The sequence below is a fragment of the Podarcis pityusensis genome, assembly GCF_964106645.2.
Source record: "Podarcis pityusensis genome assembly, chromosome: 1".
In the NCBI taxonomy this organism is placed as follows: domain Eukaryota; kingdom Metazoa; phylum Chordata; class Lepidosauria; order Squamata; family Lacertidae; genus Podarcis; species Podarcis pityusensis.
Genome location: NC_138028.1, coordinates 91,757,476 through 91,775,508, shown reverse-complemented (window position 1 = coordinate 91,775,508; position 18,033 = coordinate 91,757,476). Strand labels below are relative to the sequence as shown.

The 18,033-nt window shown below is 41.6% G+C and overlaps 1 protein-coding gene across 1 annotated transcript in view; it reads left to right on the top strand.

The window, feature by feature from the left end:
- Positions 1 to 18,033, top strand: part of CLASP1 (cytoplasmic linker associated protein 1) — a 172,947-nt gene that overhangs the window by 136,470 nt on the left and 18,444 nt on the right. The window contains exons 32-34 of the mRNA XM_081009704.1: positions 4,754 to 4,897; positions 6,655 to 6,761; positions 11,881 to 11,997. Of these exons, the coding sequence (XP_080865830.1) occupies positions 4,754 to 4,897; positions 6,655 to 6,761; positions 11,881 to 11,997 (368 nt within the window). The remainder of the gene's footprint in view (positions 1 to 4,753; positions 4,898 to 6,654; positions 6,762 to 11,880; positions 11,998 to 18,033) is intronic.

The following is an 18,033-nucleotide window of genomic DNA, read 5'->3' as shown; positions in this document are numbered from 1 at the left end:
TGTTAGGGAGGATAAGGCAGCAGGTGATAAAAACACAGAGGGAAACTGAAGAGAAAAGTCCACTCAGAAAAACCTAAATGTCAGTGAAAAATTACTTTATCCAAACACAGATTTCATACAAAAGACAAAATAGGCATTTGCATGCAAATACAAAAAGCATTAACTGCATAATTTTCACATGGGAAGGAAGCAAATTATGGCTATTTAATTCAATTATAAATGATCTGAAGTCAGTTTTTGCTGTTAACACCAAAGTAAAATCAGAAGCAGACAGTGAAGAATTCTAAAGGCATCTCTTCAGACTGAATGACTGAGCAAAAAAAATGTTTGATTAGATTCAGCACAAGTAAGAGCAAAGAGATAGGGGTTATGTAAGGAGGGCTCTTTAAATATACTTATTCATAGAAAAGCATTCTGGAGAAGTATAAAACTTGCACTTTTCAAAAGAGAAGGGGGAAAAGGAGCCTTTAAAAACCTCTTTCACACTGGTATTTTAAAATGTCTTTGATGCCATTAGAACCTATAAAGATCTCTCTGTTCCTAAGCCTTGTTTCCAAAACAGTGGCCATCAGTTTCTGTTTGTTTTGAATGAGAAGCTCAAGAGCAATTTTGGCCAGTACATGCGTTTTGAGTTCTGCAAATAATAGTTTTTTTAAAAAATAGGATGAGCGTTGCTTGGCAGTAGATTCTGGGCAGACAAAAGAAAATACTTCCTCACATGGTGCGTAGTTAATTTATCTAATTGCCTGTCACAAAATGTGCAGGTCTCCAGTAGCTTAGATGTTGTTTTTTTTAAAAAAAGGATTAGGCAATTTCATGGAGAATGGGTTTAAAATATAGTGGCCAATGTGGTGTTTTCCCCAGATGTGATCTACTCCCTTCAGAACCAACCAGCATGGCCAGTGGTCAAGCATGATGGAAGTTGTAGTTCACAACATCTGGAGGGCAGTTCATTGGCTACCCCGATCTAAGAAAAGCTATTTACCATTATATCTGAGTGGAACCTCCATGTTCAGAGGAACTAGACCTTGAATACTAGTCACAACAAGAGAGGGCTTTTTCCTTCCTGCCCTGGTTTTGTAGGCTTTCTGGAGGCATCTGACTGTCCACAGTTGGGAACAAGGTCCTGACAATATGGATCCTTGGTCTGAATGAGCAGGGCTGTTCCATAAAAGTTCCAACGGGGTTTTGTTGGACAGCGTATGTCTCTTGGACAAGTCATTCATCTGCCATTGTAGCTTTCAAAACGTGGCAGCTAAATGGCAGTCATGGCTGGTATGATGGGAGCTCCAGCAATGCATCCATGGAACCCTGACCCTGTGAAAACAGGATGCTGGGCCATGGACCTGATCCATCAGGTTCTCCTTACATTCTTATCCAGGTAAGCTGTGGTGATGCCAGTGTCAGGGGGACAGCTCCGTGGCTCTCCATCACTGTTCTCAACACTACTGCTAGGTGAATGTGCTCTGGAAATTCACGTACCAGGCTTAGGCAATCCAATCTGCTAGCACTATTGCAGCAAAAGCCTATCTAATCAATGCTCAGGCAAATATGTGGTGTTGCTGGAACACCATGGAGTGATGTGCTGCTTCTTTGCTGCCCCGGACTGCAATCCTATACACATTTACCTGTGAGTAAGCCCCACTGAAAGCATTGGGACTTCATAGACATGTATAGGATTGCGTCGTTTGACAAACTTGCAGTTTGTATTAACATAGCTCTTGCCTAATACTCTGAGGTTCCTAAAGCTTACTTTGGTTTTAGGAGGGAAAAGATTTGTGAGCAATCGATTTGAGAGGTGCAGTATAAAGTCCATGCACTTTTTCTCTCGCAAAAAAAGAGAAAATGAAAAATAATGTTTAGCAGCAGTTATTAAGGTGGGAGTAATTGAAGTCTGATAGTACCTTTAAGACTGCTGAGTGCTGCATGAGTAACAGAGAATTCAGATAGAATCCCATGCCACTAAAATAATAGATGAGATCCCAGCCAAAATAAGATGAAAAAGATCTTAGTGATCAAATAGCAATTTAAATTTTACAGCATTGGCCTCAAATTTGAGAAGCACCACCTGCTTTGAAAATGCAGCCCTGGCAAGAAACTAAAATATGCAACTGCTTTTCTGTATGGGTCACTGAAAATATTGTGCTTGCTTCTACTAAATCCTGTCCCCTTTCCTATTTGTTGACCTCAGACCATGCATAGTTGGGTAGGTGAGGATATACCAGCTAGACCATCAGCCTCATCAGGTCCTGGTGAAGGAAACTTGGAAGAGAAGTGTAAACAGGTAGATTAAAAAGTAGTGTACACTAATCATAAGGTATACTCTCTGTTTGCAGTCCAGAGTTCTAATCTAGTCTACATCATCTGTGGAGAGAAATGGGGGCCTGAAATAAATATGCAGTGCTGACTGTGTGTGTCTGTGTGCGTGTGTGCAAATAACTTGGCTTGATGTACGTTTCCTTTCACTCAAGAGTTTGAATTAGATGAAGTGTAATCATTACTGTCTAAAAGAAGCTCTGCAGTTAGTTGCACTGCATGATGAGTTCACATCTCAAGGTTGGGTGGAAAGGGACTGAAGGCTCCTGTCGCAAAGTTGGGGTGTGCCTGCTTTTACATCTGCATGCCGCAGGCACACCCTTTGGGTATTAGCCCAACACAGCTCCGCCCTATTACAGGAGACAAAGGCAAAATGACATTTGTCTATGTAGAAAGACAACTTTGGTTATGCCCTTCAGTGGCATTTGAGGAATGGCAATCTCGAGTGGAATAAGCTCCTTTACTAGAGAGAATTTTGGATTCAAATGGATGGCATTGTAATTATTCCTGGGAGGGGGGGGGGGACAGACCTGCAGTAGAAACTGGTAGGAGCCTGCTTCAGAACTGCCAAGACAACTGAAAGGAGCAGTCATTGCCCTGTGGCTTTAGGAACAGAAGGGTTAGTCAATTCAGAAATGAGTCAAGAGGTGCTTTGAATCTGCTCTTTTCTAGGACTCCACAACCCTGAGATCTTGCTTGCCTAGGTGCACTACTGATTGCATGTAGGCATCCTCCGACAAACTAAAATTCCAGCGCTTGGATCTGCATGATCTGTCCCGAGTGCTTATGTACTTTGGCATGATTTCCTGCTTTTCCCTATTATTTTATTGCATCTTTGATTTGTCATAATATTTTCAGTTCAGAGAATGTTCTTTTGATGAATGTTCTTCAGTTCCATAGAACAAGATGGACAGGAGTGATTTCCACCCTCTTTCTGGGTACAGTACAGTCAGATTCTCTATGCAGCTGGAAGATGCTCTGGCCAGTGGAAGGAAACTATTAGGCCTTTGTAGACAACAGATGCACATTTTCTCTTCTTCAGGTGTAACAGTTTGCTTATGGTGGATGGAAAGGATCACCATTTAAGGACTGAATCTTAACACACCTTTGAACAGCTGATTTAGACCCTGACAAGTGACCCTCAGGGCTGACTTCATGCCACATGTAAACAAGAAATGAGATGGCAGTTGGATAGTGAATGCTGGCTGTGGATTCCCCCCTCCCTCCCCAAGCAAACTCCAGCACTTGTTGGCTACCATATTGTCCAAGTTTACTGAATACATCAACTTTCAGGCCAACTGAAAATGTTCTCATGACCAGAGTAGTCAGAATTTGTAGTTAATGTGTTGAAGCAGCAGCAGCATTTGAGGCTACTGTCCTAAAACACACACACACACACACACACACACACACTTACTAGGGAGTAAAATCCATCGAGCTCAGTAGGATTTACTTGTAAGTAAACATTCTTAGATTGCATTGTGTGTATATCCACATATGATGAGTCTGTTACATGGGGATTATTCTTCAACTGAGATATTTCAGATAGACTTCATGTGCAAAAACTGACTGCTCAGAAGTTCCACCGGAGTGTGGAGTGTAAGATGCTGGTCTGAAGTTTAGCTTGTTAAATGCCCTAAAAGGCTTTGTAGGGATTAGTAATTTTTGAAGGTGTGTAACATGAGATATGTACCTCTACTAGGAAAAATACTGCATTGCTTGGGATGTATTCAGTGGTGCCCCTCTACTTATGCAAGACTCTTAGAACCAACAGAGGTCTCCATCACCATAATGTGGAGGGAAGTGATGTCCACCTATTTTCCCATTCTTGCTGTGCTTCCCCCAACCTCCAGAGAGTTGGGGGGACCCTTTGGAACAACATGGGAGATGGCGCAGACAGCTGCACCAGGGAAGAAGAATTGGCAAAAGTCGCCTCCCTCCCTGTTCTACTGATGGAAGCTGCCATTGGATCCAAGAGCCTTCTATCAAAAAGCGACATACAAGTCTATGTGATACACATTCTTTCGATGTGCTCTTTTATTTAAAGCACTGCAGCTCCCCTTTATTGTTTGACACCATGGTGGATTAGATAACCCTGTTGTCTGATGCAGTAAGGCGGTTCTGAAGCCCGAAGGCCAGATAGCTGAAACAAGATATTTCATTGGACTTGGGAAGTACTTTGTGCATACACCTTTGATGCAATTCTTGCAAAACTTCAATGGATTGATCTCATTGTTATGGATGTGCTTCGTTGTTATGGATACTGTTAATGAATGTTAATTCCATCTAATTGAAGCTTGTTACAAAACACTATATGTATTAATGGATCTTAATCGCATCCCACGTTATTACTGGTAAGACCCTCCTCAATAGAACATAAGCAGTTTTTAAAGATTGCCCTGATGTTGATTGGTGGGTTTTTTTTATTCCTTCCTAGGCAGCACAAATAGTCCTGATTTCTCTGTTTGAACTGAACACTCCTGAGTTTACCATGTTACTTGGTGCCTTGCCCAAAACATTCCAGGACGGTGCTACCAGGCTGCTACACAACCACCTCAAGAACTCCAGTAACACTAGTGTGGTGAGGCTGTGACATATTTTCCTTAAAAATCAACTGAGGCATTGATTTATGTTAAGCTGTTGATTAGGTCTGGCCAATGTATCGATATATAGCCCAGGACCAGTATGAGTAGCATATCATGATGTTGGTTACACTTGCTGGTGAAACCGCCGTGCTCCTGAATCCCTCTGCTAGCAGCACCTGTTGGACGGAGCCAATGCAACTTGCTTGGCTGGTGATACATCGTGATGTTGAAAACCTAACATTGCCCAGCCCTACTGTTGATCTGTTCAGAGCTAAAGCTCTACACTAAAATCACACAGCATTTGTTTTACAGGATACAGTCAAACCTCAGTTGTCAAACATAATCCGTTCTGGAAGACCGTCTGACTTCCAAAATGTTCAACAACTGAGGCACAGATTCTGATTGGTTGCAAGAGCTTCTTGCACTCAAGCAGAAGCCGCATTGGATGTTCAGGTTCCAATAAATGTTCGACAACCGGTGAATTTACTTCTGGGTTTTCGGCATTCGGGAGCCGAAACGTACAATAACGGAGGCGTTCGGGAACCAAGGTTACACTGTAGTATAAAAAATACCTTTTGACAAAGTAGGTATACAATTGTACATAATTGTACATAAAGCACTTCTGCTTTTTCAGTTTCTTCAAATATGGGCTCACTAGTTGTGAGCTTTTATAAGAAGCTTGGCATTGTCTAGATCAGTGGCATTTGTTATTCTTCAGACATGGACTACAACTCCCATCCGGCATGACAAATTATCAGTGTTGATGGGAAGTCTAGTCCACGACACCTGAAGGCTATCACATTGGCTTTCCCTGGCCTTGGGTTTTGAAGAATGGCTTCTAAAAAGCAGAGGTGACAACAAAGCTTGTTGGTGCTCAGGCAGGGCTATGAACTTTAGGGGATTGTAATAGTAACCTTCTCAGTAAAGATTGTGGAGCCAAATTATATTATTTGGCTCAGGTTAAAGTCCAAGTTGGAGAAGAAGCTTATCCTCACCTTCCACCTCTTCCATTGACAGGTGAGGTGGGCAGTCTCCTCCTCCTCCAGCATTCTAATGCATTGCATAGCAGCATGCCAGGACAAAAGACTACATTGGCCTTTGGGTTTTTCCCAAAGGATACTGATGTTGGAATAGTCCTGTTGGAAAACTGCAGTTCCCAAGGGCATTTGGCCAGTCACTGGAGAGAGGAGGAGAGACCTTCCTCTTTCCCTCTTCCATAACTAGACCAGAGTTTGTCACTACTCCTTTCAGGTGGGGGAATGGGCAGAGTGGTGGATTGTGGTAGGCAATTTCTGAAGCTGGATTGTCCCAAAAAAACAAGCCAATCTACTTCTGAAATTTTTTTGGGGGGGAGTAGCTTGGCTTATTTTATTTAGAACATATGCAAGTGTATATGCAGTGCTTTTTTTTCTTTAAAAAATATGTTTAGGGGTACTCTCATTTTGACTCGAAAAAATCACAATTTTATAGTTCAGATCAGGAAAAATAAATACAGTAAATGGACAAAAGTACAAAGATTCACAAAATGTTTAGGGGTATGTGTCCCCCCAGAAAGAAGCACTGTGTATATGTATGTGTGTGTGTTCCAACACAAGCCCAGGAGTCATTTATTCCAACAACTTAATTAGAAAAATTAATCCTATTTAAGTGACACATTATACGAATGAGGACAAAATGGTTCCATATTTATTCATCTTCTTGTTGTGCCACATGTTATTTGCCCCTTATCCTCTTTTTTTGCTTGTACACTTAGGGTTCTCCTAGCAATACTGTTGGCCGAACTCCTTCACGTCACCCTAGCAGCAGAACCAGCCCCTTAACTTCACCTACCAACTGTTCTCATGGAGGACTCTCCCCAAGGTAATACTGCAGCTTCATTTAAAAAAAGATTGATAGGTGTCTGAGCGGCTTTTCTGTGTGAAACATGCCTGAAAGGTGACTCCTCAAGAAGCGGCAATGTAGGAAAATATGTAACACATTTGCTCCGCTCTGAAAGTGGGTCAGGAAACGAAGCTTGTGTCTGTACCTTAATAAAACCCTAAACTTGTCCTTATATGACAGCTTTTGCACAGAGTACAAAACGCTTGTTTATAATAATGTCTAAAAGCTGATATAGATGTGGCAGACTGAACTATAGGCTCATACAAATGCACATGCTCAAGTATACATCACAGCCTTCTGTAAAGGGGATTGTATTGTATATTTTTTTCCTACTTCGCTGTACAATTGAATTTTAATAATGCATTATCAGGTTCGTATCAGAGGATGTTACACTGCTTGTAGCTGTAGGTGCGACTGGGTGTGTTCCTTGTGCATTGTAACAGAGAACATTATGAAAGCTGTGTAACATGGTAGAATTTTGTTAGCGGAAACTATACGCACATCTCCTGATCTAATGGCATAGCCTTCAAAATGTATTTTATTTTACTTTTTTTGCATTATTCCTCCAAGGAGCTCAAGTTGCTGCAGCTCCCACCTCCCCAATCTATTGGTGAGAATCTGAGGTGAGATAACCACGTAGCAAAAGTTGCCTCCAGTTCCAGTCACCACACAGAAGCAGCTTAAGGTTCACAATAGATTACTGCAGCATATATAGGCTTTTGCAGATACATATATGTACACAAGCAGAAAGTATTTCTGTTGCTACAGCAATTCAAGATGTAACACAGACTCTGACTCACTTCTCAAGACTAACCCTGACACTACAGCACAATTCCCCCGACTGATGAGCTGACATGCCTTAATCATTTATATAGTCAGCACTGGACTGTTGCTGTAGCAGCTGGCTTGGCTTTCCCCGCTGCTGTTGGCTTATCTCAACCATGTAATAATTTGCGCTCATGAAGTAAATTAACACCTTCCTCCAAGGTCCTCCCAACATTTATATTCACCATAACCCTGTGAGATAGATTAACCTATCCCACTATCTTTCAATGAGCTTCACAGGTGAGTAGGATTTAAACCCTTCTCTCCCAGGTCTTAATCCAGCACCCTAATCATTTCACCACACTCACTGAAGGGGATAGCTGTAACTTTGTTTCCTGGGTTTGGGGGTTTGGTTTTTTCTATTTTAGAACAGGGGAGCTGGTAACACACAGGCTTGAAAGGCTGGCAAATAATTACCAAGCATCTGTGCCACAACGAGGACTTCAGAAGTAGAAGGGTAGACTACATAGATCAGAAGTAGCTGACATGGTGTCCTCTAGATGTTGTTGGACTTCAGCTCCCATCATCCCTGCCAATTGCCCATTTGGATGGGAGTTGGGAGTCCAAGCAACAGCCAGAGGGCACTACTTTGGCTACCCCTTGTGCTAAGTTGTTCCTGTGCTAGAGTGATACAGGGGACAGTGATACAGTCCCTGCAAAGCTTTATAAATAAAATACTAATAAAATGCAACCTTTGTTTTAAACAACACAGTAGCATGGGTATCAAGGGGGAAGGGAGGAACAGTATCACTGTTGTATGCGTTAGCCATTAGCTTCCTGTGATACCTGTACTGTCACATTCCACATAGTAGTCATCACAATTGCAATCTGGGGGGGGGGGGGATCCTATTCCTTCCCCCCCCCCCAGCAACCACAAGGGGAAATGTGATTTTCCTGCAATAAAGGTGCTACCTTCAGGACACGTTAGGCTGAATAGCTTGAGGAGCCTAGCCTCAGCTTGAGGAACCTGCATGGCATATTTCAAGGATTTGAGCAAAAAGGCCAGGGACAGATTAGATTGGGGAAAGCAAAGGGCATGGTTGAATATACTTGATGTTTAGATTAGGGGATGTGCTATAGCTTATTGGTTTAGTGCAGGCTTCGTATGCATAAGGTCCCAGATTCATTTCCTGGTATCTGTAAGATTCCTGACCTAAAAACACTCATCTGAGGCCCTGGAGAGCCAGCTTCTTAATGTTCATATAATACTCCTTTTCCAGTGAAATAAAATTTAGGGACAACTTAGACTAAAAACACACGAATGTCATAAAGGGCCCTGAGGTAATTGACACCAAATTTGTACTAGAGACCAACTGATTTGCTTCCATAGTGTTCATCACAATACACTCATAGTCAGAGTAAAGTGTTTCAGCTTGGTATTTAGAAACATTTTCAAAAAAGTTTAATTGTCCAAGATGCACATTTTAAGCAATATAGATGCACTGAAGAAGACTTCCATTGCTAGATATCAGTAAAATGGACAGTGTTGATATTTGCATCATGATGTCACTTGGCTATGCAGTTCTTGTTCTTCTAACCACTCACATTTCTAAGTGTGACTCTGCTATTAGGTAAAGAGCCTAGAAGGCAATGCTTTAGCTCAAACATCTTATTGAGGGTTCCATTCTGTACACATACCAGTAGATGCACATCTTTGAGCTGGATTCAAATAATATATTTGATCAATACCTTTATTAAGGCAACCAAAATATCACCAAACAATGTGCAAACTTTCAGGTTCTCCAGAACTCTTAATCTGGCTAGATAGTAAGCAGAGCAAGGGTGTTGCAGAGAAAATCATGGCTGATGGGGTTTCTGGTATTCAGCCAATTATTTGCTTTTTATTTCTGGCCATTTCTGTAGCTTTCCTGTTCATTTTTGTAGCTTTCATGTTCAGCTCTCTGAAATGCTTGCTGCATTTTTGAATTTATTTACTGTTTGTTTATTTCTAATTGTGTTCTGTTTTTTATTTTTGTTGTTGATGCTGCTGTCCTTGAGTTTTAAAACAGACAAAAAAGTAAAATCCTGCACCTAGGTCAGAAAGTTGACATAGGAACACAGCCTTGAACTATGAATGAATGAATGAATGAATGGTTTGTAGTAGTGAGATCAACGTCTTGTATTATTCTTCAGATGCTTTGGGGCTGATAATGCCTGAGAACACTCTAACAAATAATTCCTCTTCTGTTTGAAATGTTATTTTCTTGATAGGATGTGGTATTTTTGAATTATAAACCTGTCCACTTGCATGGCTATAAAGTGACAGGATTGGTGGACTCTCTCTCTCTTTCTTTCTCTCTCTCTCTCTCTGTGTGTTTGTGTGTGTGTTTCAAAAGTTGGGATTGAATGACTTTGGATGATTCCCTCACAGGTAGGTGAGATTGGCATCTGTGGAATTTATTGCCCTTTCTTTTCCTTCTCTGTGAACCAGTATCTGCAAGCATAACTGCTCTTCTTATCTCTTTTTCTTGGGTGACTTTCCTTATTCTGCTGCTCAGAAAGAAACTGCTGCGACATGCAATAAAATTATTTCTGACTTCCCATTTCCAGTCTTGTAGCATTTTTCATACACCAATGTGATCTTTACCTTTATAACGTATTTAAAACTCAATAGAAACAAAGTGACGGATTGAATATTCCAGCAACTCCAGAAGGAAATGTCCTGAGATGTTAGGTTCTAGCAGTGATTGCGGGCTCCATATCTAGCCTTCTCTGACCTGACAGATCTCTGTGATCATTAATAAATGTCTAGGAGACCAGGCTGGAACATTGTGATAATGTTAACCTAACACCACTCCTAACTATGCTTGACTTAGAACGAACCATGGCTTTTAATGTATTTTTAATCTCCTATTGGAAGCCACCCAGATTGGCTGGGGTATAAGTAATAAATTATTATTATTATTATTATTATTATTATTATTATTATATATTATTATTATAGAAAAATATGCACTGTAGTTTTGAAACTACAATTTGAAAACAGAAAGGAGAGGGAAATTGAAAAGGAAAAATGAGGAGAGAAGGAGGGTGATTGAACCCACAAGGTCCTTGCAATCTCCCAACTATAGTTAGGAGAACAGGAATTTTCCATCTGTATTGAATCTCCCTCTCTCCTGCCTTTTAACTTTTAAATCACACAAGATGGAAATGCATATTGGCTTTGCAGTGCAATCTTATGCATGTTTACTCAAAAATCCCATTGAGTTCAATGGTGTTAGGCTGCAGCCTTAGTCTTCTCAAAACCTTAATGAATCATCATAACATGCATGAGAAAACTCAGCCCAAAAAACTACGTTTAGTCAGCAAAAGTTGATTGGGTGGAGATGGAAAGCAGAATGTAGACCACTCTGATAGGAGGCAGAAGGATAAGAACATCTTTTTGCTTCTATGTTTTGAAGAGCAATAGCTTTGAAGAATGAATGAAGAAGCCACAGAAGCAATTACCATTCAAACTAGAGTCACAAGTCATCAGTGAAAGCTCCTGCTGTTTATCAGGGCCTTGGACAACCTTTTTTTTTTTTTTTTACAAGGCCCATTCTACTTCAGCCTGACAGTAGACCTGCTAATTTGGAAGGTGTCTTTTTAAAATGTGCTGAAATGGGGTGGATTAGGAGGAACTGTGGGTTTTGTTCGAAGAAGAACTTGCCAGTGATGACAAGTATTTACTGTTCATATGAGTATTTAGTCAGAGGACCAGAGACATAGCTATAATGCTAAGAAGAAACACTGTCCTGGAAGTTTTATTGGGAAAATGGATTATAAGATTCCTCCCGCTGCCAGGTCATCTGTGAATGTGTACATCAGACCTGGTGACCATCAAGCACTTGGCTAGTTGTGAAGCCCTTCTGGAGCCTACATTCTGTTACCCAGGTGAATTTGTTCCAGATGCATATTCAGAACAGCAATCACCTCAGTATTTTAATATTAGGTGAACAATTGAAAACCACTTCCAGAGAAAGCCAATGGCCAAATTTTCACTGATTTCAATTGCAGGATAGCATCCTGGGTCTATATTGTGAAATACACAAACAGAAACAACACATTGACTGTCCTGAAATCCTTAAATAACAACGTTGGTTGATACTAAAGATATTACTGAATAACAACATATTTACACGGAGTGTTTCTGTCCGGTTTGTTTCTATTAAGTTCCTCTCTTGCTGAGAAAGCATGAAAAGACTCAGCCACTCAGATTATAGTTTTGTTTTCTCCTTTTTTCTTTTTCTTTTTCTTCCTCCCTTTCTCTCTTTTCTTCCTGTGATCACTGCAGTCGTTTCTGGGGTTGGAGTGCAGATGGGCTGTCGAAGCACCCCCCTCCCCTTTTTCAGCCTAACTCCATCCCCGTTGCTCCTCCTCACAAGACTTTCAGGCGCTCTTACTCTCCCAGGTAACAAGCTACCTGTTAATCCATCTTGTCTGAGGTGTCACAATGTTATTTACCTTTTGTCTCAGGTAGGGTGCTTTCCAAACAGATAGGTCTTGGAGAGGCAGAGACAGGCAGCAGCTCTTTGCTTTCTACTTTTTATCTGTGGAGAAATCTCCACTTCTCAGTTCCAGAAGCTTTACCTGTTCAGCCACCACACCGAATTGTCAGAAACCATTCCTATCTCTTCCTTCATTCCTTCTGCTGGAAGCACTGCAGTAAAGGCAACGTCAGGCAAGCAAGTTTCCCAGGGTAACACACCTTAGCCCACTTCCCCGTTGTGCAGTAAAGCCTGGGGTAGAGTCTTGCGATAAACCACCCAGAACACCAGAAGCACAGGGAACGTAACTGAAACATAGATGAGTTGCTGCTGGAGAATTACATTGCCTTGACTACCAAAGGGGAAAATGGGTTCCTGGCATCATTGGGCGGTGTTGGGAAATACCATGTTGTCTCTCTGCATTTAGCGTTGTGCTTCCTAGTCTTTCAGCTGCACCGGGAATCAGTATTCACTTGGGTACATAGGGGCTGGATCACATGTTACACGGCATGTTTGCTGTGTGTATCCTGATGTGGGTGAGGGCAAATGTCTGTCAAGGGCAGTGCATCTTACGCATGCTGGTCATGACATGAACCAGCTTGGCCATGGCTTCCTGGCATGTATTCTGCAATCTGTGGAGAAGTATATATCACCCTTTCGCAATTCAATTTGCCATACAAAAGGCAAGCACTGTTTTGCTGCATTAAATGTGAATTGGCCCTATCTGCTGTATAGTCTGTGCATAGTCACTAGCATCAGTTAAATTGGAACCCAGTAAATAAAGTTGGAATTCCGCCAACTGGGATTGCGGTGGCGCCCTCACTGCTGGAGAAGGCTGGGGAAACGGCACAAACTATTCCCCATCTGTATACAGGAGCAAGCCTGCTTCGGCATGGGTGTAGTAGCTTCTGGCTGGATCAAGGCAAGTAAGATTAGCATTCTGTTCAGCCCCCTTTTTAACTTGACAGTGTCTCCTCTCAAATTACTGGGGATACACACTGAACTGAATTCTTGCCTCGATTGGGCAACAGCCATAGCTCAGTGGTAGAGCATGTGCTCTCTATGCAGGAGGTGCAAGGTTCAATCCATGGCATCTGGAGTTAGGGCTGGGAAAGTCCCTTGTCTGAAACCCTGGGATGCTGCTGCCAGTCAGTGTAGACAGTACTGAGCTAGACGGAGCCAATGGTCTGGCTTGGTGTAAGGCAGCTTCCAAGGTTTCTATAAACATCCAGCTCTCCTTGCAGAATAAATGAACAATGAGAACACTGGAACAGATAGATTGCGTTCCCAATTAGTTTACTGGGCAAAGACTGCAGTAGTACTGTACTACAGCTCATTCTATTTGCCATTATGATACATTCACAGGCAACAGCTAGGAATATGAATAGCAATGGATATGAAAATGGGAGTGAGGAATCTCACACAGGTCCAGATTCTGTCAGCCTGTAGAGAAAGAGAGGGGGATTGTGGATATTTAGAAGAACTCTCCTTCACCTTAGGGGCCAATCCTGGTTAACTTTAGGGAAAATGTTAAAAGCTCCAGAAACTGGTGAGCTCTGAATCCTAAAGACTGTGTTTGTTGGAGGCTGTGGCAGTTGGGAAATAATATTGTGACATCTGTAAAAGCCACGCATTTCTCCTCATCTCTTTGTTCACTTTGTAATTCTTCCAGTTTTCTGCATGAATCATTGTTTTCTATCTTGTATGATTGATGGGATATATTTGTTCTTTGTAAATGGATGTTGTTCCATCTTGCACTTCTTTTTCTCTCTCCTCGTGTTATCTGTGTATCATACAATTCCTGTACTGCCTAAATGTATTTTATTGCACATGTGGTTACTCTTAAAAAAACAATATTCTAGAAATTGCTTTTCTTCCTTCCTTCTTTCTTCCTTTGGCTATTTTGTAACGATTCATTCTTAGGTTATAAAAATAGGTTCTTCCCTTGTGGATTTTGGATGCCACTGATATTTTAAGGCTGAAGACAAAATTCCATTCCATGATACAAGCTGTATGACATAACCCACACATTTGTGTAACTGTGCTCCACAGATGTTATTGTTTTAGAATAGAAACTCTTGTCTGAATTAACTCTATGAGCTGCTTTAGGTACTAAGTGTTAGTAGGGGTGGTTGTTTTTTTTTTAATAGCCAACATCAACCTTGTTTAAAAAAGCCCTACTTCTACAATAATGTCACCCCACCCACTCTTATTCTCGGCAGACTAATAAACGAACTGATGCAAATAGTGTTTCCAATAGATGTAGGCTATTATTGCGTGCATGTGCAACAGTATACAATGCGATAAACAAAAATCCTGCCTTGCCCTGAGAGGCTTATAATCTAAATTTAGACCCAAGGAGGAAACAACAGGGAGAGAGGCACATAAGTAGAAAGAGGAGAGCCAAGAGTTGCAAAGGATGCGTGTGAGTGGGTGTCAGTTGCTTATTCTTAAATTTTCTATGTACTCTATGACTGGGGGGGGGGGGATTATACCAGAAACGTCACAGAAGGAGTGGATTTTTAGCTACAGCTGGAAGGGGAAGGGAGGTAGCCTCCTTCACACAGAGCATAGTTAAACTATGGAACTGGCTCCCACAAGTGGCAGTGATAGCCGCCAACTTGGATGGCTTTGAAAGAGGACTAGGCCAATACACGAAGAATGAAGCTATCAGTGGCTACTAGCCACACTGGCTATGTTGTGCCTCCACTGTCGGAAGCGTTATGCTTCTGAACGCCAGTTGGTGGGTATCACAGGTGTGCAGAGTGCTGTTGCTCTCGTAGACAGCTTGCAGGCTTCCCATAGGCTGGCCACTGTGAGAACAGGATGCTGGCCTGATCCAGCAAGCTTGTCTTTTGTTGCTGCTGCTCTGTCTCTGAGTATTGGGGAGGACTGCTCCCGCTTGAAGCCCATTTTCCGCCTGGGGGCAGGCCCATACTCACCACCACAGCTTATAAGGTTCACGGGCAGGTTTAGTCGTTGTTTGAGAACTGTCCCTGCCCCCCGGGTCTGGTCTTGACTGGATGGATACTGGAATCAGCAAGGGATACCCACATGACCTGAAGATGCTGCTGTGCAATGCCAGGTCAATGACTGAAAAGACCACTGCCATCCATGACTTGATCATGGGCCATATATGAGAATGGATGAAGAAATCATTCAAATTAGAGACCTAAAGATGCTAGAGTTGGAGGAGCTAAGTGTTAAGAAATCATTCTGCCAGAAACAAGTAGAAAGTTTCTAGAAGGTTCCAGAGTTTTTTCCTTGAATGTATGGGAGTGGCACTCTGAGCTTAATTAGCATCAGCTAGAAGTGCAAATAAGAAGACCACTCGGTTTCGTTTTTGCATATGCCTGTTCCTGTAATATATGAGGTGCTGGAGATAACACAAGACTTTTGTTTGAAAGTGTACTGTTAATTGCTGTTTATGTTAACAGTCGAAAATATATTTTGCTATTGTAATGCTTGTACCTGGTCTGGGAATAAAATCTTCCCTGTTTAGGGAAGTTTTAAAGTTTGAAGTTTTCTGCTTTTAATGTTCTGTTGGAAGCTGCCCAGAGTGGCTGGGGAAACTCAGCCAGATGAGCGGGGTAGAATTATTATTATTATTATTATTATTATTATTATTATTATTATCTCTTGACCGAGACTTCACAGAGTTTGTGCGTCATCTTTGAAACAACAACTTTGTCATTGTTCACCATTTCCGTGAGAGAGAAAGAAGATAAACTCTGCTAAACACTTTAAAAGAGGTTTTACCTAACCACCAGTGTTTGTGCAGTGAAAGTGTGTGGACGGTAATCTCTAATACTAAGGTGGTAGTTGGGGTCTTGGGATATGGAGGGTAGAGGAGGTATCATTAAATGTAAGCGCAAGGAGTTTCTACTGGGTGTGGCAAAGGAACCCTATGCGCTCAGAATGAAGAGAGGGGTGAATAATTTGGCAGCAGAGCTCTGGACAGGTCTGATAAGACTGAGGTGAAAAGGAAGCGCGTGATAGCAACGGTGTGAAGCAGAGTTTTAACCGAGGGGTTGTAGAGGAAGTATCTGATTCTGACAAGACTGTACAAGGAAAATCAGTATGACTTGGTAACAGTGTGAACATGGGAAGCAAATGAGAAGTAGTAATCAAAGATAAAGCTAAGGCTTTGTGTCTGACTAGCTGGGTAGGAGTGATTGGATACAAAAGGCTCTTCATGGGACAATTGAGAATGGGCATTTTCAGTGGTGACCCCCCCCTTGTGGAATGCTCTTCCCCCTGACTCATGCCTAGTTCCATCTTTATCCAGCTTTAATCACTAGGGTGAAGGGTGGCATAGTGGCCTCTTTTAGTGTGGTTAGGGTCAGTAGTCCTGCTTTTTTGTTTAGCTGCTGTTTTAGCCTTTTATTTGTATTGCTGTTCTTTTAGGCTATAGCATAGTAATAGTATAGGAAGGCTTGAGAAGGAAGAGAAGAAGAAAGACAAGCAGCCTTGGGTATAGTGAGCTTGTGAAAGCCCAATGAAACCTAAGCACTGAATGCCCAAGCCCTTAGAGATGTGGGACTGGATGAAGGAAGTAGAGATCTGGAAAGTGAGTCTATGTTTGAATGCCATAAAATTTGATGAAGCTGCCCAAAGCCAGAACATAGAGAGATTAAGAAAAGTCCCAAGAAAAGAGGAAGGGATGCTGCTGAAAAGTTGTGATGGGTAGGAAGAGAAGCAATCAGCTGTATGAAAGGCAACATAAATCAAGGAAGGTAAGGTCAAAGGCTGTGTACACACCATGCATTTAAAGCATACTCCTGCCCTCAAAGAATCCTAGTTTATCCCTCACATATCTTCTATTCCCTGCACTCTTAACAAGTATAGCAATCAGGATTTTGAGTGTGTGTTTTAAATGTGTGGTGTATATGCAGCAGGAGTCCAGAGACCTTCAGTTATGCTGGTTAGAGAGAGATGGTGTAGAGACTGCATGAGCAAATAGCAAGTTTCAAGACTTTGGAGGTAAAAGATGGAAGGAAGATTGGTTACAGAATGAGCAATTCTTTCAGAACACGGGAAATGGTGGCACATTTGAATATGATAGAGAAATAACTGATGTAGAGAGAGAACTTGATTTTGTGGTAGACTGGGTAGAATAACGATGCAAGTGCTATTATAGGTAAATCCTAGATTCAACCATTCCACAAAATCATCCTAGCAAGACTTTCACTGTGGGTGGTGTAGATAATGCCCTTTATTTTTGCCATCTTCAGAATGTAAGGAAATTGATTCTTTTGCAAAAAATGTAACTTTTATGTATCTTCTTATCAGTGAGATACAATCACATTTTCAAGTGGTTGAAAATTATGTTGTTGAAACTGATGGTGTAGTTGAAACTGACAGTGTAGTTGAAAGGGCTTTCATATTTGTTTGTTTTTCCACCACCACTGGCAGATCTTCCTTCCAAGTTTTTCTTTGTTTAGAGATTAGGTGTTGCCTTATGCCTGCTTTGCCAAAACACACCATGGACATTCAGTTCTGGTAGTGCTACTTGGGCTGGGGTTGCAGAGTTAGTGCATTGACAGAGGTCCAAGCATTGTATCTGTTCCCAGTATTCATGAAGCCCAGAGAACTCAAGAGACATAAATCTTGTCTTTGGTCCTCAGTTCTTTGAATCCCTTCCAGGAAGAGAAACTTCTAGACAATTGTCAATTGCTGAAACCAGAATGTTGTTCTGGTGAGATTCCAGGCAAAATATGTTTCCATTTTGCGAAACATCCATTCAGCAGAGGTAATATGTGATGGGAGAATCTATTTGCCAGTTCTTTATTTCAGTCACATTTCTTTGGACTACACTATATGTGAAGGGGGCAGACACTTTTGTTCATTCACAGTGCTGCCCCCATCTTTATATAAAGCATCTTCTATTGAACCCTGACTGGAAACACAGGTAAAGTGGGGAAGGGAGAGCTAGGATTCAAATCCCTTGCCCATGTGCA